The following is a 25,786-nucleotide window of genomic DNA, read 5'->3' on the forward strand; positions in this document are numbered from 1 at the left end:
TGTAATGATACCAATTTTTGTACATCCTTTGGACACTTATTATATGCCTTTAAAAAATTATAGCTATCTTAGAGTGTAGTTCTTGATTCTTTTTCTTAAATCCTTTGGTTATTAAAACTTAGTGTAAGGTTGGAGAGATGGCTCAGCAATTTAAGGTGCTTGATCCCAAAGCCTGCCAGCCCAGGATTACCCAGCTTCCATGTAAAGTACAAAGTGGTACATGCATCTGGAGTTTGTGTACAGTTGCAAGAGTTATTCTCTATTTCTTTCCATATATGCATATATATATTAAATTTTTTATTAAAACATTGTGCTTTTTAATATTTTTATTTGTATTTACTTATTTGAGAGAGAGAGAAAGACAGACAGAGACAGAATGGGTATGCCAGGGCCTCTAGCCAATGCAAACAAACTCCAGATGCATGTGCCACCTTGTGCATCTGGATATGTGGGTCCTGGGGAATCGAACCTGGGTCCTTTGGATTTGTAGGCAAGTGCCTCAACAGCTAAGCCATCTCTCCATCCCAACAGTCTTCTTTTTAAATGGACATTTGGTGAGCATGAGAAAGTGAGACAGCATTATGCTGTTACTTCTAATAGCTCAGGATGGTGACCCACTCGCTATGTGTGCTAGATAAGATTTCACTCTCTCTGAACTTAGCTTCCTCATTTGTGAAGTTCCTCATCTGCATTATTATCTCATGGAGCTGTGGTAAAACAGCATTCATAAGGCTTCGGGCACAATACCTGGTACATGGTTAGCCCTGCACGACTAATTATCATGACTGGCATGGGACCTCCTGGCTTTGAGTCCTGGCTTTGTTAGCTTATTGTTTCCCCTAGTAGAATGTTACTTTGAATCATCTGAGCAGAGGGTGAGAGAGATGATTGGGGAACTTGTCATGGAACAGTTACTTGCAGACAGAAAGGAGACCTTTCATGGTACAGAGAATGCAGTAAGTAGCACAAGGAGATGTCACGGCCTCTGTGGAGATGAGTGAGTGCAACCAGAAGTAACTTAGGAAACATGAAAGGGAACAGTTAGGAATGGGGCAGAGTGGGAGTCAGCCATTGCTCCACTCACTGTCCTCTGCTGCAGCCTTTCTGGTCCCTGGTTTAAGGTGATTGCTGGGGCTTGATGTGTGTGGACTGGCATGCCAAGCCGGGGTGGGGTGGGGGCGGGGTGGGAATGCTACAAGGCTAAGTCCGAAGTTCTATGGTGCCTGTTCTGCTTCTTGGGGAACATTTGCAGCTGAAGACTTCCCAGATCATCTGGAAGGAGTCATGAACAGGAAGAATGCAGTCTGAAAGGAAGTCCTTGGTAGGATCTGGTTGCCTGTGGTCTTCAAATAAGTCTGGGGATGGGGTACAATGAGTCTTTTCTGCGATCTCCAGACATACTTCACCCACTGAGGCTCTCAGACACATGACTGGCAATGAGTACAGGTTTTTCCATAGTTGTTTTAGATAGGGTAGTTGTTACTTTTCTACCTACACAGGTAGGCCAAGCAGCTTCCAACTCAGGTCACTGAGCAAGCTTACCTGTATAGCTTCAATTTCTCTTTGTCCCCCTCTATCCAAGACTCAGATTGCTCATGTTGCTTTTCTGAGACCATCCAGGATATCAGGAGGAATTTTTTTTTAATCTCCAAATCATCTTTTATTTATATAAAAAGGGCATGTTTAGCAAAAGATATACCTAGTAAAAGAGTCGCTTTGGCCCCGGGAGGTAACTGGCCTTATACCCCTGCTGCGGTAAGGAGGACTACGTTCAAGTTGCTGAGGAGTGCAGAGTGGTAGATCATGGAGGAGAATGCTTCAACTGGATCAACACTGTGGGCAGGTCAGGGTGGGACTCACAGAGGCCTTGCTGCTAACTCCTGCAGGGGGAGGAGCCCAGTTTGTGTTGTCAACGGGAGGGAGAGCAGCTCTCCGGTTCCTGTAGGGTACCCACCAAGGGACACAGGAAGCCCAGGACAGGAATCAACTCGAGGCCAAGGCCAGGGAGAAGCAGGTGCTCTGCAGTGGCCGGAAGGGTCCTGATCCAAGATGCTTACTGTTACCTGCGGGTGTTTCGCTCTGTCTCTGCCAGGCACTCTCTGACTAGTGCCCGAGCATGGATGATGCCTCTCTTCAGGCGCTCCATGGCACTCTTGCTACCAGAGTAGGTGGGTCTGATCTCTTTGTCCATTTCTTCTATAACCGAAAGCAGGTCCGTGTAGGTGCTCCGGGAGCCCTGGGAGCCGGGTGGTTTCATTGCCTGCACATAGCCCATGGACAGCGGTCCAAAGTCCTTAAACAGTGGTCTGAAAGGAGCAGCGGCTCCTGGCACTGAGCCGGATGGCGATGGGACACTTCCGGCTATAGGGACGGGAGTACCTGGACCAGGGGTGCTGGAGCGGGGGGAGGGGGGGGTTGGTTAGGAGGAATGTTTTTCAAGCCTGTGCTTTGCAGTAAACTGACCTCTCTTCCATTGTAAGAAACTGGTGGATGCTAATTTGCAGTCACTATGCTTCCCATTAAATGACTATTTGGAAGAATAAAAGGCGCGGGTAAAGTCCACCCAGGAACTTCTCCACTGGAAATATCCACTGCCAGTTGACACCCGACTCTTAAGTTCTACTTGCCCACAAGTGACTGCCCACTTTTTTGATATCAGACATTCTCAAATCATCCTGGGCTTTCTGGACCCTGAAAGAAAAATGGGGTTTCCTAAAAGGTAGCTAAGAAAGCTGCCAGAGTAGTGTGAATACACCAGGCTCAGTTGGAAGGGATATTCCCATGTCTACCCTGGGGGCTTGTGGCTTAGAGTACAGTGTGTCCTCTGAAAAGGCAATGCAGCACTGGCTGTCATGGGGTGTGTTACCAGCAGGGAGAACTACTTTTGCTCCTGTGACATTGCTCACCTTGCTCAGAGAGACCTTGGACCTTGGGGACAAGGACAAGAAAGCCTGAACGAGGAAGAATGTATTGCATGAAAATAGTAAGTCAGCAAGCCTTCAGGCAGTGGCCCCAGCTGGCAACACCACAGGTACAACTCTGAAAATGCATCAAGGGCTTGGGAAAGGTCAGTCATATTCTCCCCTTTGCTCACTGTTCTCACTCATTTCCCATGCTGGTGGTGATCACACTCCAGCAAACATCTGGCTCCTTTTGAATTAGAAGTACGGTCATGGAGAAGGAGTTAGGATTTGCAAAAGCTTCTCAAGGAGAAGAAAAATGTATGGAGACCTTATAGGACAGAAGAAACAAACAGAATTTATGAGTTTGAAAGAAAATTAAGAAAAGCAAGTATAAACATTCATTAATAACCATAGTCAACAATGGTACCTCTCTAGAGCTCCAGTTGGAATGGGCATATGAATACATATTGTAAACTGTAAGCACTGTGTCATAGGGCTGATTTCATTATTCACATCCACCAGGTCAGAAGCTTGTCAGAAAGTACCCACTAACTATCGAAGAAATTAATTTTCTTTCTTCCTGTTTCATAGTGACTTGGACCATGTCAACAAGTTAGCTTAGTGGAAGAGGAAGACTTTTCTTGGATATGGTTGTAGAGAGTAGGGACTTCACTTAACAAATGCCAGCTTACATGCACTGAAGATTCTTGGAAGCTTCAAATCCTACCGTTTGATCAGCACCTAGGAGAGACAATTCTGGGCCCAGGTGTGATGGCACATGCCTTTAATCCCAGGATTTGGGAGGCAGAGGGAGGAGGATCTCTGTGAGTTCAAGGCCACCCTGAGACTACATAGTGAATTCCAGGTCAGCCTGGGCTAGAGTGAAACTCTACCTCAAAAAAAAAAAAAAAAAAAAAAAAAAAAAAGAAATAATTCTGAAAAGAGTCCTGCTCTTTCAACTCTCTCTCAACTAATTTGCTATACCTAGAACACTGGGTTTGCTCTAAGCCATCTTACTCAGGGGATGGTAGGATGGAAATGCAGTTTTGTGAGGATAGGTGAGATGAGGTCGTGCCGAGTAGAGGGCTAGTGAAAGCTCACGGTCAGTCAGTGCAGTAGGTGCATGACTACTGTCATTCACTGTGTTTGCTATTCTTCCTGAAAGCAAAGGGAATCGCCGAAGAAGAGCTGGATTGAAGTCTTGTAAATTTGGTTTATGTGACCTTGGGTAAATCATTAACAGCTCAGTGTCTTAGGTGTTTTATTTGAGCAAGGTAGAAAATGTGGAAATTACCTCACCATTACACAGAATGTGAGAGGACAAAATACATGATAGTGGGCTTTTCAAACTGTAAAGAGCTAAATCAAGGCTCTCATTTTAAGTCAAATCACGCAAACCACCTATTTTTTCATCCTGTTGTCCACTCTCTGTCCCTTACTGAAAGCATCTTGGTGCAAGGCTTGCACCTCCATCATATGCATCTAATCTCAGCATAGTTCTAGTTTGTGGATTCAGTAGTCATGACCTTTAAACTCTGCAGCAGCTCTTTGGAGCAAGTGGCTGTGAATAGGCAAGAAGTACAGCGTCAGGGTGGAGCTCATCGTCTGTGCCATGCTTCTCATTGAGGTGGTTTTTGCTGATCACTAGTTTTGAAGACTTCCACTGTGCACTCTCCCTCATTTTTATGACAAGAGAGATGTCATCTGTGTAGCATCTTGCAGAGTCCTGACTGAGAAGTGGGTTAGTTTGAAGCAGTTCACTTCACATTTCTCATAAAGGTTTCAGTGCTACTGTGCTTTCATTCTCCCTGACAGTCAATCCTCTTCAGGACCACAAAAGCATGAGTACCATCTTTTGAGCCTAACAGCTACAGATTCAAAGTTTGCTGAAATCGAACAAAACATTTGTTTTCTTCAAAGTATCAGCCTCTCTCAATGCCTTTTGCATCTGTTTTGAAAGGTGGCTTATATTAGTTAGTTACAGAGATAGGCTGTCCTTCCTACTGCTTCTTTCTTAGAAGCCAGAAGAGGTTCATCAATCCAAGTATAGAAGGCCATTACAGGCTCAATTTGACTGACAAGCTGGAGGCACTACTGTCTCACCATGTTAAATGAGATGATGTTAGCGTTTGAAATGATGTCATGCTATCTGAAAAAAATCTGTTATTATACAGCCAGGACTTTTGTTTCACTCACCTGAGGAAAGCTGACATCTTTCAATATTTATGATGCCCTGCCAAAATATTTTATCCTTTCTTTTTAAATAGTGGGACATAACTGACACTTTTACTTTGCTATACTGTCTTTGAGCTAAGCAGATATTTTCTTACTATTAAATTTTTATGGACTTAGTTATAAAACCATGTGTCTAAGTCCTTAATTTTATAATATCAATGGGATAAACACAGTTTTATTGCTGGAAAGGAGAGAAATATGGACTAGATCTTAGTTCTACAATCAGAAGCTATAGGTTTGAATCCTAGCTTTACTACTAATTAGTTAGATGATATTGGGTGAGACATTTAACCTTTGTAAATGCTAATTTCTTGCTTTATGAAGCAAGGACTAATAAAGACTGCTAGAATTTTCAAGTGAGTGAACCAATGAATATGATTTTTGAATGATAGTGGAAGATTATTGTCGTGGAATTGTTCTCCTTATGGCCAATCAGTTGGAAGTTTCTTGGACTTGATAAACAGGCTTCCTGTAATCCTGATTTTGTAACATCATGGACTGGAGCAACAAGTCTTGGTTGATTATAAACTGCCCACTTTATAGTATTTTGTTATATCTGCCAAACAAACTGAGACAATATCTAGCATTCATAATTGTACTAGGCCTAAGGAGCTCATGGAACATAGAATTGCCTCATTCATTCAGCATTGCTTCAGTTGACTGGCTATCATACTAGCATCTTCTTGGGTCTTTGTGTCAATTTACCTTAAGTGACAGGGGGCTAAGTAGGGACCTACATGCTGTTGAAGATACAAAAATACAGAGAACTCATCCATCTCTGCCTCAGGAGTTTTCATACTTGTTATTCCCACTTTTTTTTTTCTGTGTCTCTACTATCAATATCCACATCTAAATGTGCATCTGTTTAAACAAGCACTAGAAGGGCATTGTATTATGAGGTCCTTCGAGAGTCCCACTACTGCAAGTATCTGAAAGTGTAGCTACCCCCAAAATTGGCCTCAGGGAGGACTGAGAACTGCGCTTGGGATATATAGGATGAGTGTTAAAAGTTGAAGGGTATGTCTGGCACAGGGGAGACTGGTGAAAAGCAAGATAGGGTTGGGATCAAGGATCATACCTGGGTGATGATACCAATGCACTAGTCTCTAAGACCAATGTCTGATCTACATAATCAGGAGGCTAGCCTTAGCAAATGCTGGCAGACAGGAGAAAACCTCTGCTTATCACTACCATGGTGTAAGGAAATATCAGATTCAGTCTCCAACAAGAATGTAATAAAAGCTGCCAGTGTCACAGCTCCATGGATGGCTCTAGCATGTTCACTCTCTCACTCTCTCAGCTCACTCATCCATGCACATGTTCCTTCTAAAGATGTTTAGTGCATGTAACAAAGGTGGAGGCTGTCCAGGCAGAGACATACTACATGCAAGGCCCCTGGAAAAGAAGGCTGCATGTGCAGTGCCGGAAGGAGAGAGGAGGGAGATGAGACTGGAGAGGAAGAGAAGAGCCTTCTTCCATCAGGGTCAGTGATTGAGACTTTGTGTGGGAAAAATGAGAAAAATAAGGGCTTTTCACCTTTTTTTCCATACTTACAGAAAATAAACCACGGTAATTCCCTTCCCTTCCCCACTTTCCCCTTCACAGATCTATACTCCATCATATTCCTTCCTCTCTCCATTAGTCTCTCTTATTTTCATGTCATCATCTTTTCTTCCTATTATGAGGGTCTTGTGAAGATAGTGCTAGGCACTGTGAGGTCATGGCTATCAAGGCCAATTTCTGTCTGGTCAGTTGCATTGTAAACAATCCTACCCTTCCTCCTACCTTTCCTTCAGCTCTTACATTCTTTCCACCACCTCTTCCACAATGGACCCTGAGCTTTGGAAGATGTGATAGAGATGTTTTAGTGTTGAACATTCCTCAGTCATGTCTTCCCAGAACTATAGTGCTTTTAGGGTCATCCTAGTGGTCTCCACCATCTGAAAAAAATAAGTTTCTCTAACCAAAAGTGAGAATAACATTAATATATGGATATAAATGTTAAGTAAAGTGCTTACAGGGCAGTTTGGTGAGCAAAATATTTGCATTTAGCCAGATAAGAACAGGCATTACACTCCTAACGCTCATGACCTCCCCCACCATAGGCTTTTGATTGGGTTTTCGGTACCAGGAATGTATTCCCTCCCATAGAGTGGGTCTCCAGTCCAATTACAGAGCAGTTGGTTTCTCTCAGAACAGACATGCCACTATTGCATCCATTGGCTTGTTTGACCTAGCTGGCCAAACTTGAGGCTTGCAGTGTCCACTGCTTTCACCACTGAAAGGGTCTTAATCATTATCTATTTCTGGTGGGAAATCAAGGGCCTTAGCAATAGCCTATAATAATTGGGTGGTATCAAGAACCTCCCTGGCCAAGAACTCAGTGGAAGATAGCCCATCCCAAGCACTGAAATTTTTCTAGTCTATGGTTTTTGTCTTCTGGGTGTGCCATTATCCAAAAAAGTAGGTTATCATGTGGCTTATTCACAATATCCCGGATTTTCATTACCCCCCTCCAAACACACACTCTTCCCTTTTACTTAACCTCTTCGCCTGACCTCGCTTAGGCCATTCCACCTGCCGATCTACTTATATATATACAGTACCATCACCCAAATCCACCCCCCTCCTCCCTCCCTAATGGCCCTTTTATAGCTTACTGACCTCTGCTACCAATTTTTACTCCAACTCACACACAGATCAGAACATTTGTAACTAGGATCCACATATGAGAGAAAATATGTGATGTTTGGCTTTCTGGGCCTGGGTTACCTCACTTGGTGTAAGTCTTTCCAGATCCATTCATCTTCCTGCAAATTTCATAATTTCATTTTTCTTTACTGCTGAATATAACTCCATTGTATAAATGTACTACACCTTTATTATTCATTCATCTGTTGAAGGACATCTAGGCTGGTTCCATTTTCTAGGTATTGTGAATAGGGCAGCCATAAAAAAGGTCATGCAAGTATCTCTAAGGTAGTGAGAGGAGTCATCAGAATATATGCCTAGGAGTGCTATAGCTGGATTGTATGGTAAATCTATTTTTAGGTATCTTAGGAACCTCCATCCTGGTTTCCACTACATTCCCACCAATGGTGTTCCCAGTTTTCCACATCTTTGCCAACATTTATTGTCATTTGTTTTCTTGATGATATCCATTCTGACAGGAGTAAAATGAAATCTCAAAGTAATTTTAATTTTCATTTCCTTGATAGTTAAGGATGTAGAACACTTTTTTTTAGATGTTTATATGTCATCTGTATTTCTCATTTTGAGAATTTTGTATTTAGCTCTAGATCTATAGATCATTTTTAAATGGGTTGTTTGATTTCTTGTTGTTTAGTTTTCTGAGTTCTTTTTATATTCTGGATATTAATTCTCTGTAAGATGTATATCTGGCAAAGATTTTCTCCCATTCTGTGGGTTGCCTCTTTGCTCTATTCACAGTGTCCTTTGCTGTACCAAAGCTTCATAATTTCATGAGATCCCGGTGGTTGATTAGTGGTTTTATTTCCTGAGCAACTGGGGTTATACTCAGAGTCATTTTCTATGCCAATATGTTGAAAGATTGCCCATACTTTTTCCTCTAGCAGTTTCAGAGTTTCAGGTCTGATATTAAAGTCTCTGATACATTTTTTTGTTTGTTTTTTGTTTTTTGAGGTATAGTCTCACTCCAGCCCAGGCTGACCTGAAATTCACTATGGAGTCTCAGGGTGGCCTCAAACTCTTGGCAATCCTCCTACCTCTGCCTCCCAAGTACAGGAATTAAAGGTGTACATCACCATACCTGTCAAAGTGTCTGATATATTTGGACTTGATTCTTGTGTATGGAGAGAGATAAGGGTCTATTTTTATACTTCTACATATAGATATACAATTTTCCCAGTCCCACTTGTTGAAGAGGCTATCTTTTCTCCAGATACTTATTTTTGGCATTTTTGTCAAAAATCAGATGGCTGTAGCTGCCTAGATTAACATCTGGGTCCTCTATTCTTTTCTATTGATCTACATGTCTATCTTTGTGCCAATACCATGCTGGTTTTGCTATTATGGCTTTGTAATATAGCTTAAAATAAGGTATGGTGATACCATCAGACTTATTTTTGTTGCTCAAATTTGTTTTGGCTATTTGAGGTTTCTTGTGCTTCCAAATGAATTTTATCATTTTTTTTTTTCTGTGAAGAATGTGATTGGTATTTTTATGGGGATTAAATGTCATTAAATGTCTAGATTGCTTTGGGTAAGACTGGCATTTTCACAATATTGATTCTTCCAATTCAAGAACATGGAATGTCTTTCTATTTCCTAGTGTCTTAAGCAATTTCTTGCTTAAGTGGTTTAAAGTTTTCATTATAGAGATCCTTTACTTCCTTGGTTAAATTTATTCCAAGGTCCGTTCTTTCTTTCTTTCTTATTTACTTATTTATTTATCTATTGGGGCAATTGTGAAAGGGATTGATTCCTGGACTTCATCCTCCACATGTTTGTTGTTAGTATAAAGAAAAGCTATTGACTTCTGTGGATTTATTTTGTATCCTTCTACATTGCTAAAATTGTTTATCAACTCTAACAGTTTGCTGGTAGAGTCTTTAGGGTCCTTTATGTATCATCTGCATTTAATGATAATTTGATCTTTTCCTTTCCAATTTGTATCCCTTTAATAGTATCTCATGTGTTATTGCTATAGCTAATATTTCAAGTACTATATTAAATAAGAGTAGGGACAATAGACACCCTTGTCTTGTCCCTTATTTTAGTGGAAAAGCTTCAAGATTTTTTCCCACTTAGTATTACGTTGGCTGTAGGCTTGTCATAAATAGCCTTTATTGTGTTGAGATATGTTCCTTCTATTCCCAGTTTCTGTAGGACTTTTACTATGAAGTTGATGTTGGATTTTGTCAAATGCATTTTCTGTGTCTATTGAGATGATCATGTGATTTTTGTCCTTCAGACTATTTATGTAGTGTGTTATGTTTATCAATTTGTGTCTGTTGAACAATAACTAAATTTATGGGATAAAGCCTACTTAGTTGGGGTGAATGATCTTTTCATATATTTTTGTATTCTGTTTGCCATTATTTTGTGCAGAATTTTGCAACTATGTTCATGAGGGAGCTTGGGATGTAATTTTCTTCTTCTTCTTATTTTTTCTTTGTTCTGTCTTTGTCTGGTTTTGTTCTCAGGGTGAAGCTGGCTTTGTAGAAGGAATTTGGTAGAATTCCCTCCTTTCCTATTTTACAGGGAAGTTTGAGAAGCAATGATGTTAATTCTTCCATGAAGGTCTGGTAAAATTCACTAGTGCATCCATCCAGGTCTGGATTTTTTTTGGTTGGGAGGCTTTATAATTGCTTGGATCTCCATATTTATTATAGATCTATTTAAATGGTTTATTTCATCTTGATTTAATTTTAGTAGGTCAAAGAAATCATCCATTTCTTTCAGATTTTCAAACTTAATGGCATATATATTTTAAAGTCTTTATAAATTTCTGAATTTCTTTGGTATCTGTTGTAATGGTACCTTTTTCATCTCTAATTTTATTATTTTTTCTCTCTTCTCTCTTTCTTCTAGTAAGAATTGCTAAGGGTTTATCAATTTTATTATCCTTTTAAAGAACCAATTCTTTCTTGCATTGATTCTTTGAATTGTTGTTTGTTTCTATTTCATTAATTTCTGCCCTAATCTTTATTATTTCTTCCCATCTACTGACTTTTGGTTTGTCTTGTTCTTCTTTTTCTGAGGACTTAAGGTGAAACATTAAATTGGTTACTTGTGAACTATTTAATTTCTTTTATTTATATTTATTTATTTATTTATTTTTGGTTTTCCAAGGTAGGGTTTCACTCTAGCCCAGGCTGACCTGGAATTCACTCTGTAGTCTCAGGGTGGCCTCACAGTGGACTCACAGTGATCCTCCTACCTCTGCTTCCCAAGTGCTGGGATTAAAGGTGTGTGCCACCACGCCCGGCTTTAATTTCTTAATATAGTTACTTAGAGCTATAAATTTCCCTATTAGACTGCTTTCATTGTGTCCCAAAAGTTTTGGTATGTTATGTTTTCATCATCATTTGAGTCTATGAATTTATTGATTTCCTTTTTGATTTCTTCAATGACCCATTCATCATTCAATAGTATACTATTTAGTATCCATGCTCTGTAGTTTTCCTTTGCGGAGATTTGTAATTTAGTCCCATTGTGGTCAGATGGAGAATAAGGGATTATTTTAATTTTCCTATATTTGTTAAGATTTGCTTTGAGTCCTAATATATGCTCTATTTTATAGAACATTCCATGTGCTGCTGAGAAACATGTATATTCTGTAGCATTTGGATGGAATATTCTGTAGATATCTGATATTTGTTCCATGACATCATTTAATCCAGATGTCTATTTTTTGATGGATTCAATTGATGAGAGTGGGATATTGAAATCACTACTATAATTGTGTTTGGTGTTAGCTGTGACCTCAAGTCTAATAGTGTTTGATGAATTTGGGAGTCTCCAAGTTAGGTTCATATATGTTTAGAATTGTAATGTCCTCCTGTTGGAGTGTTCCTTTAATCAGTAGTAAGTGACCTTCTTTATCTTTTGTCAGTAATGTTGGTTTGAAGTCTAAGTCAGATATTAGAATAGCAACACTTGCTTGTTTCCTAGGCCCTTTTTCTTGAAATACTGTTTTGCTTGCTTGCTTTTACCCTAAGACAGTGTCTATCGTTTATTGAGAGATGAGTTTCCTGGAGGCATGTAATGACAGGATACTGCCTCTTAATCCATTCTGCAAGCCTGTGTCTTTTGGTTGGGGCATTGAGGCCATTGATATTAAGAGTTATTATTGAAAGGTATATGTTTATTCTCTCCATTCTTCTTATTTTGTAGTGCTTCCTGTTTTCCCTTTACTTGTTGTTTTAACTGTTATTTGAGAATGGTTTATTTTTTTCCTGTTTTCTCATGTGTGTGTTTTGCTCTCTTTTCAGCATGAAGGATTCCTTTAAGGATTTTCTGAAGAGCTGGCTTAGTTGTCATAAATTCCTTTAGTCTGTTTATGTTGTGGAATGTCCTTATTTTTCCATCAATTTGGATTGAGAGCATTACAGGATAAAGTAATCTTGGTTGACAGTTGTTATCTTTCAGAATTGGAATATATCATTCCAAGCCCTTCTGGCTTTTAAAGTTTGGGTTGAGTAATCTGCTGTTATTCTGATGGGCTTGCCTTTGTGGGTGACTTTTTTTTTTTTTTTTCTCTCTAAGTGCTTTCAATATATTTTCTTTGGTTTGCATGTTTAGTAGTTTAATTATAACATAGCAAAGAGAGGTTCTTTCCAGGTTTTGTCTGTTTGGTGTTCTAAAAACTTCCTGTATTTTCAATGGCATTTATTTCCCAATTCAGGGAAATTTTTCTTCTATGATTTTGTTGAAAACACCTACTATTCCTTTGAATTGAAATTCTTCTCCTTCTACTATATCCTGAATTCTTATGTTTGATCTTTTCATGTGTCCTGGATATCTTGAAATTCCCACTCCTACCTTCCTGTGAGCTTGTTTTTCTCTGTTGGACTATATTAGGCCTGCCACCTGATCGTCTAGTTTAGATGTTCTGTTCTGTCCTTCATCCATTATACTGGTGAGACTTTCCAGAGATTTTATCCTATTGACAGTGTTTTTAAGTGCTAGAATTTATGCCTGTTTTTTTCTTCAGTCTTTTTATTTCCTTACTCGTGTCTTGTAATGACCTCCTTTATTCATTAAGTTGGTTTCCTGTGTTCTTTTTGAGGGTTTTATTTTCTTCTTTAATTACTTTTTTTTCTTCTTTGATTTATTTAATTTTTTATAGCTAAAATCATCTTTTTAAAGTCTCTGTCAAGCATTTCATCTAAATCGGTCTCATTGGTGGTCATTTCTGATGGATTTATAATTTTATTAGGACAGTATTATCTGGATTCTTTGTGTTTTTTGTGTAGCAGATTTTGCATCCTGACTTGATTTGATGCTTGGATTTTCTAGTTATCTGCATTGATCTTAGATGTGGAGGTCCAATTTTATATATCCTCAGGATATGAGTTTAAGGTGCCACATGTAGCTCTTGTACTTCAATCTAACAACAGAAGTAATCCTAGGTATTGAGTTTGTCTGCTATTCAAGTATTCTAGTGGACTGAGTGGAACAATTTACTGGCAAATTCTAAAATTCAACTGAGCAATATACACATTCAATAAAAACCAGCACAGAGTATGCAAGTTTGGGGACTGAAACAAACAGATAATCTTGTAAAGCCAAAATCCCTAAGGGTGTGTGTTGCTCTACACCATTAATGCTATCAGCTGGGGATTTAAGAATTCTGTTCAGAATTGGGTTCCAGGTCAGCCTGGATGTGAGTCAGACCCTGCCCCCAGTAATGACAGAAACAAATGAAAATGGCCCTATGAATCTGAAAACATCAAAAACAACAATATTCAAACCCCAAATATAGCTTAATTGAGAATAGTAAAGCCAACCAAGAATATGTAACCTATAACCTGCCCTGACATGGAAAGAGAGATTAGCACTTTCAGTGTAGGTCTGTGTACCTGCTTTTTTGTCAGTTGGCCTTGTTACCTTTTAGATTGGCTTCTAATCTCACCAATGCTGAGTGCCCACCTCCATCCATCTGTGTTGTGCTGTGGACCTGGTGTTGTGATCATCTGTGCTGGATGCTCAGCCATGAGGGACTAAATGCATTCCCTGGAGGTTTGTGGTTCTGATAGTTGGAGGAGGAGAGAGTTCAGGAATCCTGGAGATGTTGTACTGGAATTGCTCAGCTGTGTCCCTTTCAGCAGCTCGATCTCTGCTATCTCCCCTTCAGGTTTCTTGATTTTTCAAGGAGTCTGATGAGGCTGGGAAATCCCATTGTTTAGTCTCTGCTTCTGTAGCGAGGCATGCAAGCACCTTGGTGAGATTCTGGCCTTTTTCCTTCTTTCTGGTGGATCTTGGTCTCTCCTGCTTCTTCTCTCTGGCTAATAAAAACCTATACACCTTCACTTTGTGGAAGAGTGTATTTTTTTTTTTGTTTGTTTGTTTGTTTTGCTTAAATCCCTCAGTAGGCTGGTTTGTCATGAGTTCTAAGCCACCATTTTAACTGGAAGTCAAAAATAAGGGTTTTTAAGGAATGATATGACATGGTAGGTAGAGTTTGGTTTAGTTTTACAGTGCTAGGGATCAAACTGAGGGTCTCTTGGATGCTGGAAAGAGCTCTGCTACTGAAGTACATTGTCAGCCCTGGATTTACATTTTGAAGTTTTTTGGGGGCTATAGGTGGAAGAGAAATTGGTGGGCAACCTGATTTCTCCTGGTGTCCAGATTCCACATAAGCTACCTTCTGAGTCCCTGTGAGAAATAAAGGCAGCTCAGGTGTTGGACTAGTATAGTTTCTATGGAGGGATAGGCATTGGAGATCCTGAGAGACAGTGAGGTTTGTTTATGAGCTTGCAGAGGCACTCTTAGGTGTTAGGAAGAATGGGGTTGTTGGAGGCCAAGTGGCAGAAAGGCTGATGTTTTGGTTCTTTCAGCACTAAATCCTGCACTAAATATGGTTTCTTATTTAAGCAGTTTTTGCTTTAGACATTAACCACACCATTTAACTCCTGAGTCAAGTCTGGGTGTATATTAAAGTATTTCTGAGTGGACACAGTTGAGAAGAGACATTGTTATTTGGTCTTCAGCTCTGAGTTGCAACCCCTCTTTTGGAATGTGGATTTTGCAGCCCTGACCAGCATTCTTTCCATTCCCCACCATCCCTTTCTCCTCACTAACTTTCACCAATGACCCAGCAAGTTCACTTTTCCTGAGGTTGCTTAAAACCTTGCTGTTTTTCCTTTTCAGTCCATTGACTATTCTCCCCTCAGGCAATTAGTTAGGCTTAATCCTGGCTGAGCAAAATCACCTGCCTTGGAGATGCCTACAGGAGTGGTGAGGGTCGATGATCCACTACAAGCAGCTTTATTCTGTTTTTTTTTTTTTTTTTTCATATCCAGTAGATGCAAACAGTGACCCATGTAATCCGAGATCATTAAAGCATTTGTCACTTTTAATGTATAGCAGGGATGTTAGCATTAGAGTGATGAAGAGATCTTGAATTTAGGGGAAGAAACAATTTTATTCACATCAACTTCCTGCTTCCAACATATTTCCCTACCTCATCAATAAACACAAGTGTATTGAGCATTTTAAATGTGTCAGGCATACTGTAGAAGATGAGGAATGGGAAGATCAGTGAGGAAGAAGAGCAGCTTTGTGCAACTGAGCTGCACTTCACAAGTGTTTCCATGAAATGTCCTGATGTTCCCTGGGATAGAAAGAAGATGGGAACAAGGTTTTGCTTGGGATGCTATAGCTCATGGCCAGGGCTGCATGATGTGAATTGCCTTGTCATAATATCCCTTGATGTTTTGTTTGTGTTAAAATTGTGTGCATATCTTTCACTATGAGTCTGCATAAGAACGATAGTTTTGTTTGCTGAAATATTAATGATATCTTGTAACCTAAAGAGAAAGTGTTTTTCCAGTTAAATGCATCAGGTATATCCTGGGGCTTTGTGAGCTCTTAGCATACAGTTCACACTGGCTGGGCACAGATTCTATGAGAAGGACAAGAGAGTCCAAATTAAATGAGAGCAACTATCACCTAGACAATACAATGGGGAGAGAAAGGGTTCACTTTGAGACAATTACGTGAAGGATGGGGTCAAGCTGGCTAGTTAGATGAGCTGCATCTGGGAGCTCTGGGCTCAAGTGAGAGACCCTGCTTCAATAAATAGAGGAGATCAATCAAGGAAAACACATGACTTCAACCTCTGGCCTCAACATGCACACACACACACACACACACACACGTGTGTGAGCACCTACACCCATGTGTCCACATGTGCACACACACACACACACACACACACCACATACACATCCAAAAATAAAAATGGGTTCAGAAGGTAGAATGAAGAATTTTGAGGGGCAGGAGAATCATTCTAGGAAAAAAGAATTGCATATGTAAGTATATGGAGTTTTGACACAAAATGGCTGGATTAGAGAGTGGCAAGTTGTACCAAAGTTCAAGAGCATTTTGTTTGAGAGTATATGAAGAAGGGAAGATACACTTGATGTCATACCAAGAGCCTGAAGCAAATACAGAGCCAGTGCTGCTGGGACAAGGAGCAAAAGTTTTCTTTGGAAGCGTCACTAACCAGGACTCAGTCATTCACTGCTAGGTTCAGAGTTAGAATCCCCTTTATCCCCTGACATTGGTGGAGTAGCCCACCCATTCCTCATTCTCATTAAGTCTTAGGATGGGGCTAGCAAGCTTGATATTCAAATATTGCATGTAACATCTGAATGCAATGAGCCAGGTTGGGGATTTACTTGTACCTCTTCTAGTGTACTCAGAGAGGGGTGGAGGCCTGGAGAAGTGAAGCAGTTTTGCAATATCACCACTAATTACTGGCAGCATTAGGACCTTAAAGCAGCCCTTGGCTCCTACTCACAAGTTTCATTTTACTAACCCAGGCTTAAGAGTTTTGACCCAACTCAGACTTTCTTAGTTGACCTTCTTTCTCACATATTTCTATACGCTCAAAGGTGTGAGGAGTTCAGAGTTCTTTTGCAGGGCACTGGAAGTTTTGTGTCCTAGCCAAGGTCAGTTCAGCATTCTATTAACATAAAGTAGGTAGTGGATGTCTGTAAATCTGAGGGCATAAATCTTTTAATGTAGCCATACTGTGTTGCTGTTTCTATTAGACCTACACTTCAATTTTTATTTACTTTTATATACTTCTGGCATAGACACACAATGGCTTCTATCAACAGAAACAGCTGCTGATTGAAGTGATTTACTTTTTCCCCTAACAGTGAGGAGAGACCCCTATTCTGAAGCAGGTACTTTGAGATCAAGAAGGGCTGTTCGATGACTCAGTGGGTAATATACTAGTAAACCAATGGCATAGATTGAACTGGTGTTTGTCTTTGCATTTTAATAATGGCTTGCTCTACTAGGACATGAATTATATATTCTTTTCCAGATTGCTTATTTCTCTTGCTGATAAAGGGACAGCACTCTACCAAGTGGGCTTGGCCCTTGACCTAAGAAATATACTGATGCATCAAAATTCCCTGAGCTGGTAATGTGGGTCATCTCTTGAGTCTAAGTCTGCAGATCCAGAAAGGGGCCTGGCAGGCCTGGGGTGGAACTGCTCTCCTGTTCAGGGTGCACTGACTACCTCGATGACAAGCAATTCCTTCGCTTCTTGGCACCCAGTGCAATTTGCTAATTGCCTTTTCTCCTTTGGAACTCTTTCTTAATTAAATAGTAACTGCTGCTATTATGTGCAGACAAAGGAGACAAGTGCTAGTGTCTTGGCAGAGGATGGTCCTGTCTCAGAGGATCTGCATCTGTCGAAGTGTCTGCTGGGGGTTTGTGTGCGTAACACTCATGGACACTCTTTGCCCCAGAGAGCCTGAGGTAGGTGACTCAAAATAACATCTTATAAAGAAATATGTATGTATGTATATATGCATGTATATGCGCAAATGTGTATAAAGGGTATAAGTGGTTGAAGGCACTTGCAACGCCTGCCAGCCTGGCCCAACGCCCATAAAGCGGGACGTGAAGTAGCACGTGTGTCTGCGGTCCCTGCGTGCCTGCTGCAATGGAAGCTGAAGCTCACGGGTCAGCTAGTCTCATGTTCTTTTGCAGTCTGGTAGTGGTTAGCTGTGGCAAGGAATCTGTCTCTAAAAACGTGGTCCACAGACACCTTGATGTTGTCCGTTGACCTGCATGTGCACAACATGGTATGTGATCCATCCTTATCCACTAATTGGTTAATTAATTAATTAAAAAGACATATGAGTGGAATACCATTGTTCCCCCAGGTACTTGTTTCAAGCATTACCTCACACTATGGATAGCAAACAATCACAATCTCTGTTTATCAAGTGAGGAAACAAGCACAAAGGATGTAGAGGTTTGTCTAAGCTTGTCTGGAAAAGTAAGGATGGGACACTGTGCAAGTGCTTCTCTGATTGCTCTCCATTCTAGTTAGACCCAAATGGACTCATTCAGCATTGTTTTCCAATTTCCAAGTAATTGACCCTGTGGAGGTGGAATGAGCACACATCTCCTGTGGTACCCAGCCTGCTAACTAGGACAGTGGCTATGAGGCCGTGAAAGAAACATTTGGGAAGCTTTTCAAAAAATACACAACTCTCATGGCCATGTCCTTCTAAAAAAATGGCCCACAACCTGGGGTTTTAGTAAATTCAAAATCTGATTCAGAAGTTTTCTTCAGATAAAAGGGATGGCTAATCAGGGTATGGAATACAAAATCAGGTTTTTATCTCCCTCAGGATTACACAAGGAAAGGTGAAGCGGAACCAAGATGCCTGACATATGAACATAGTTAGCATATGAGCCAGAGACTTGTGGGGGACCATGTATCACCGCCAGGAGCAGCTGGGTCCTGAGAGAGGTCGTGCACAGTTTCTGTCTGTATAAGCACAGCAGTGTCCTGGAACTGTGTGGCTCTCTCCTTCATAACACTCTCCTACCTTAAACCAAGTCATGTGACCCTCTACTAACTAAAGTCATTAACTAACGTATCAGTTAAAACATAAAGTACAAATTCCCCACTAATAACTTATCCTTTAACAGTTAAAAATATAAAAAGCCAGCCGGGTGTGGTGGCGCACGCCTTTAATCCCAGCACTCGGGAGGCAGAGGTAGGAGGATTGCCATGAGTTCAAGGCCACCCTGAGATGACAGAGTTAATTCCAGGTCAGCCTAGACCAGAGTGAGACCCTACCTCAAGAAACCAAAAAAAAAAAAAAAAAATTTTTATACACACACACACACACACACACACACACACACACACACATAGCCAACAGTCATCCACACATTTAACTCCTAATAGGAGAGGGAATTTGATGGTTTCAATCACAAGTCCACACTGGCCATTGACACAGATCACAAAGTAATTAAATGTTATGCATACTGACATGAACAAAGACAGTCCTACATAGCCATACTGTGACTGCTAAGTCCTGGACTCTTCACTGTCAGCCTTACCATTGCTCTCCTGTGCCCAAGGGCTGGCTTTGGTCTAGCTTCTCCCATATCAGGAGGACAACCCACTTCTGTTCCATCTGATCCCTTATGTAACCAAGATCTTCAAGGTAGCACTTTGAAAATCACTTAAGACCAACTGTTGCCAAGGTCAATTTTCTGTTCAATTGTGACATGCTTGCTGGATCTATAGAGCTAATTCATTCTGCCTAGGAAAGCACTATAGGGAAGCTGTCTTGTGATCTGGATTATAGAACCCAAACTGGTGGTGGGCCCAAGGCCTCCACCACCTTCCTGGTAGACTTTCTTAGATTGTATTTGCACCTTAGTTTGGGTTTAGGCAAACAAGTTGTAGCTGGGATTGGAGGACTCATAAAACTTTGTGTTGGAGCAACTCTGAGAGTGTTTAAGAAAAGAAAATCTTTAGGACCCACACATCTGAAGGGTACTCCTGAAGAGGGTCTGAATCTACCCTGCTAAACCCAGATGACCTGGGCCACCTCACAAATCCAATCCCCAGACTGCTTTTGTGCAGGCATTAGCTTTGCTCCTTGTTCTAAGGATACATGGTTCCCTTGGCTGGAACACTTCCCTTCTCTTTCCTTGGCAATCCTGACTGGTCTAGATATTTCCTTCCTTGAAATGTACAGAGTAGACTCTCTGTGCTTTAGCACTATGTACATTTCAGGCCAGGCACTTCTGCCCTAGAGGGAGGCTGTCTGCCCTGAGCACCACAGATGTTCAGCAGCATTCCTGTCTCTTACTCTTGAGATGGCACCTACATGTCCTCTGTTGTGACAATAAAGAATATCTCTAATTATTGCTACAACTCCCTTAGGGGTTAAAATTACCCCCTTGTCCTCTCCCACAAACTAAGAACCACTGCTCTAAACTAGTCTTGACATGACCCTATATTTTCTTTTCTGTCACGCTCACAAGATTCTTCTCCCTTTTAGACTTGTTAATTCTTATTTAATATAGATCTCTCCCCTGTCAACTCCTTGATGATAGAAATGTATTACAATGTTCTTAGCTGTACCTATTCTGTCAAGCCATTAAAAGTCATTGAAGGGATGGCCTGTTTTAGATGAGGGCTTTGTAGTTTTCAGAGTTGCCCATGGGTAGTAAAATTCTCTCCAAAAGCTACGGGATTTCTTTCCTGTCATAGGAGAAGTCCAAACAAGGCAAATTGTTACTTACAAAAGTATATAACAGAAGAGATGTAAGCCATGAATGGGTGATCTTGAAAGTTCCTTCCAGTTATGAGGTTGTAAGGAATTTGGGCTCTAAGCCAAGAATCCCTTAGGCAACTAATTAAACTGCAAGGAGAGGCCAACTTCTTCCTCCATGGTCAGGTGATAAGTTGCCCAGAAGCCTAACAGGGAGAGTGACCTTTAAGTAGATCAAGAGTCACATGAATATGGAGTGCCTTTTCCCTCTCCCACGAGGTCATTTGACTTATATCCTCAGGGGTAGGATCATGCTTGAAAGGTTTAGAAAACACCCCTCTAATTCCCACTGTAGCAAGCAGAACTACATAGCCTTCTGGTGTGATGTGGGTGGAGGAGGAAGTGTATCTGTTGTTATGGGTGGTGTAGGAGTTGCCTGAGGCAGCATTCTTAAGGCTTGAAGGGCCCAGCCTCTATAATTTATTGCTTTATTTTTCTTTCCTTCTACCTCTTTCCCTGATGGGCCCAAGAACCTTAAGCAGAGATCTGTGGAGGCCCTCTAGGCCCACATGTGTTTCCAAGGGCTGTGGCTATGGTAGAATTGATTTCAACTGATTCTGTTGATTGAGGAACTATGTGCCAGATACTGTGCTAGGAACATTGATATGTGTGACCTCAATAATCACCATGATCCAAAGAAGCGGGTGTGATTCCACCTGTTTTCCAAAGACACAACTGAAAAGGTCAGCACTGTCCAATATCATACAGCTAGGAAGGACCTGAACCTGAGGAGGTGTTTACCCACTTCTATTGAAGCCTGTCCATGCCCACCACAGGATCACATGAAACCCTTCTACAACAAGCTTCTGTGTCAAGAGTCGCACTGAGATGGCAGCATGATGAAAACTTCAACTTGAACTCAAATCACGCTGCCTGTGTGATTGCTTCCCCACATCTGCCATGACCTGATTATGATTGTGAAAATCTCTCTTTACATGCCTGCAGCTGAATCTTCTAAATTCTTATACTGCAACATTAACAGTGGACAGGACACATGTTTATTGCTCTCTAGTAGCAAAAGAAAAGCTACATCTGGGAGAACAAAGGAAAGTTGAGTAAGGATTTTCACCAGGCTTTCAAAGGAATAGCTGGATGAACAAACAATAAGTGACCTGGCATAGTATAGGTACATAGGTAGAGGTAGGAAGGCTACCCCAATTCCTTCCACCTCAGCTATCTGACCCCTTCTTTTAGACCTCACTAGACCACCCAAGTAAATCTGTGGAATGTGAACAGAAAAGCTCTGGGATCATATGTACCAAATGTAGCCAAAACTTGGACATAGACACTGTCTGGGGGACACAGGGGTTTAAATGAATGTTTGCAAATTAAATGGTGAGATCCCACCAACTCCCTTCTTCTGGAAGCTCTAGGGCTTCTACCAAATGCCCAAGTAAAAAGATTCCTCCCAAGAGAAAAAACTGGTGGCCCAACAAACATACTGCCATACACTATCCATTGACTGTGAAGTTATTTGCTTTGTAACGACTAAAACAATCATGTTACCAAAGTTGAATCTTCCTTTATTACCAAAAAAAGCCATTTGCTTGCCTTTAGCAACTTAGGGCTATTAGGCAAGTTTGATATCTAAATTTGTTGACATTTAGGACACAAAGGCCTCAGACATCATTTGTTTACCAATTTCAGCTTCCTTAACAAACTTGACCCTCCATTGTCTCTATCCCCTCCCCACACAAACAGCACACACCCTCATATTTACCATCTGGTTTTTGTCTTTTTGTCTTGTTTTTATTCTGATCTACTTCATGGACGCTAGGGGATCTAATCATCTCTCCCTGTGCTTGAAACTGACTGTTTCATTAGTGATGTTTGTCATGTTTGTGGTTGTTGTTTCTTGTGTTATATGCCATTTTCGTTTCTTACTCCTTCAAGGCTTTAAGCATGATTCTGGTTTCCTGAGAATAAATAACAAGGGTTTGAAGCTTTTGTATTCTTGTAAGAGTCTGTTATCAAAAAAGATGTTGGAAATTTCATATAAACATATGTTTACATTTCTATAACTAGATGTATCCTTATGTATGACTTACTATTATAACTAAATACATTTGTAAAAGTATCTGTTTATTGATAGGTATGATTTATTATATGCATCTACATTTTTTTAATTTTTAAAATTTTTATTAGCATTTTCCATGATTATAAAAAAAATCCCATGGTAATTCCCTCCCTCCCCACCCCCCACACTTTCCCCTTTGAAATTCCATTCTTCAATTAGCACATATACCCATTTAAGAATGTGTCATTTTTGTTTTTAGGAATAAAGGCATATGATTTATGAAAACTTAATAGAGATTAAATGAGTATAAGCAGTATTTCCCTTATTAAATAGATATTTTCAACCTATAGAACAATCTAATCTCAAAGATGCTGTTCTGAAACACTTCAAAGTGACTCATAGCTCCAGAGCTTAAACAAGTAAAATGTGGGAAAGGCTGTGGATGTTTTATAAAGTAAGGCAACAAGGTGGACAAGAAGTAGAATGATGTTTTTGAAATCAGATGAATGATGAGTGAGTTCAAGGTCTCCATTTACTGGCTCTGTGATCCCAGGCTAGCCACTTCACTTCTCTATGGGTTCTAGTACAAATGGAGATTGCATTAATCACCCCATAGTTTGCTGAGGGAAAACATACAGAAGCATATTTGACTGGAAGTTGTTATGCATAATTGAATTGTTACATATCAATTCATGGGTTTTTCCACATTAGTTGCAGTGTTTTTGACTTTATTACTCAATCAACAAACATTTTGGATGAAAAATTAAAGAGTGTATTTAAGGTTTTTCCAGGTATTGAAGTCATTTATAGATGCTTATAAAGTGATGACTTAGGGGCTGTGGAGATAGCTCAGCAGTTAATAGCACTTGCCACTTAACCATGAAGGCATTGCAGGCTGGAGAACATTGAACTCCACAGAACCTATGTAAAGATCTGGGTGTGACCACACACATCTGTAACCCCAATTAATGAGGGGCAGAAAATGGAGACTAGCTTGTTGGAAGATGGCAGCTTTGGGTTGAAGGAGAGACTTCATGTCAAGGAAAGAATTACACTGTGAAGATGAGTGAGAAGAGAAGGCCACTTGATGTCTTCCTCTGGCCTCTGCATGCCTACATGTGGGGCACACACATACATAATCATGCATTATACATGTACTCTTCATACATGCATATACAAGCAAAAAATTGATGATTTATAAATTGTCCCTGGACAATCAGAGCCCTTGATTATGTCATAAAACTTAATTATTTAAGTTTACAAAACTCCTCATTTGAGACACTAAATGACAGCATTTTTATGAGACATTATCATCATCATCATCATCGTCATCAAATGTAATATCACAGATTTATGAGAATCTTTGATATAAAATGTCTTCTTTTCACATGCAAGGAAACTAAAACTCAGAAGCACAAAGTAACCAATACTTTGTAAAATTTGTAAATATGGAAGGGAACTTCTGTGGACAAGGAGAATTGTAGATATGTGTACAAAATGTATACTCTTAAAGAAAGAATATTTTGAGGATTGGGCTAAACACTGGGGAAAGTATATGACAAAACTATCTCCTTAGAGAACTCATAAGTTATAAAAACAAATCCAGTAAGTGGGCTTTTGGTTATATTGCTGCTATGGTGGAACCATAGAAGCAGAAAAGCATTTCCAAGGACAGCTTTGAGCAGTTTGCCCCATGTCAAGCTTGGTGATGTCCCCAGGAGCAGAGCCTAATGGGCGTGGGCAGGTGAGTTCATATGACAGTGCTCCTGGGACAATTTGGAAGGTGATGTAGAAGACTCTAGCAAGGGTAAGACTTCTGCTTACATCCTGAACTGAATAGGCTGGGTAGCTTGGCCCTGTCAGAGAATACTGGGGAGTTACATTTCAGTTTCCCCTGGCTTGCATGCAAAGAGTCGTGACAAGCAGGGCTGGAAAGAAATATTAACCATAGTTGGTACTTCTAGCCTTTGAAAGTGCAGGCAAGCTGGTCCCCAGAGCCAGTTTGAGAGAACTGTAGGGCTGAAACACTAGAATCAAAAGCACATAAAGGTGGACAGCAGATGTGCAAAAGTAATCACAGAGAGCTGAGTAGATCTGGAGAAGCACAGCAGCATTCACTGCACCCGAGAGCTAGACGTGCATGCGTAGGAAAGGCTTCCACGTGTAAGTAACAGCATGAGTAGAAGGTCCTGAAGCATTCTGGGGCTTGCATCTTATATTCTGTAAAAACTTGAGATCAGAGAGGAGCTTGAAAATGTAGTCTGGAATCACCTTGTATGCCTGTCTCCCTCCCTCCTTTTTCCTTTCTTCCTTCCTCTTCCCCCCTTCTTTTTTTCTCACTCTCTTCCTTCAATTTTTCCTTCCTTTCTCCATCCTCCCTCCCACTCTGTCTGTCTTCCTTCCCTCTTTCATCCCTTCTTATCTCTCTCCCTCTTCCTCTTTCTTTTCCCTGAGAATTTCACATATATTAATTCATTTATTCATTACATTCATTTTGTCAACATTTAATTTTCATTAATATATTTATTTATTTTCCAAGGTAGGATTTGGCTCTAGCCCAGGCTGACATAGAATTCACTATGTAGTCTCAGGGTAGCCTTGAACATATAGCCATCCTTCCACCTCTGCCTCCCGAGTGCTGGGATTAAAGGTGTGTGCCACTACGCCTGGCTATATATATATATTTTTTTTTAATTTTTTTTGGTTCATTATTTATTTATTTATTTGAGAGTGACAGACATAGAGAGAAAGACACATAGAGGGAAAGAGAGAGAATGGGCGCGCCAGGGCCTCCAGCCACTGCAAACGAACTCCAGATGCGTGCGCCCCCTTGTGCATCTGGCTAACGTGGGACCTGGGGAACCGAGCCTCGAACCGGGGTCCTTAGGCTTCACAGGCAAGCGCTTAACTGCTAAGCCATCTCTCCAGCCCGCCTGGCTATATTTATCTACTTATTTATCACATAGTTTGTTCTAAAATCACATGCACCTGACTGATGAAGAAACCAGATCTCAGAGGTTCACATAACTAACACATGTTGAACTTCTTCCTGCAAGCTAGTGAGACTTATCCATCTTAGAAGAAGCTATGGAGGGCAGGCCCCAGGACTAGTGTGTCCAGCCAACAGCCTTGCTTCCACATAAAGGAATTGGGAGTGTATCTTATGTAGTCATTAAACTGCATGTCTACAAAAGTAGAATGGAGCCTGAGGTCTGCTCTGGTGCCAGACTTGAGGCAAAAAGATGAATATAGAGCTAAAAGAAATCCCAAGAATATTTTTTTTATTTTCCTTACCAGCATCAGTGATATAGACA

General features: G+C 40.5%; 1 protein-coding gene across 1 annotated transcript; it reads right to left on the minus strand.

The window, feature by feature from the left end:
* Nucleotides 1-2,059: 2,059 nt before the first annotated feature.
* On the minus strand, nt 2,060-2,401 carry LOC101598539 (cyclin-dependent kinase 2-associated protein 2-like; the record flags this gene model as incomplete). The annotated part of the gene is made up of 1 exon (XM_045157010.1): nt 2,060-2,401. A coding segment is annotated over one exon (342 nt), but the record flags the coding sequence as incomplete, so codon positions are not given.
* Nucleotides 2,402-25,786: the final 23,385 nt, after the last annotated feature.

The sequence above is a fragment of the Jaculus jaculus genome, chromosome 8 (genome assembly GCF_020740685.1).
Source record: "Jaculus jaculus isolate mJacJac1 chromosome 8, mJacJac1.mat.Y.cur, whole genome shotgun sequence".
In the NCBI taxonomy this organism is placed as follows: Eukaryota; Metazoa; Chordata; class Mammalia; order Rodentia; family Dipodidae; genus Jaculus; species Jaculus jaculus.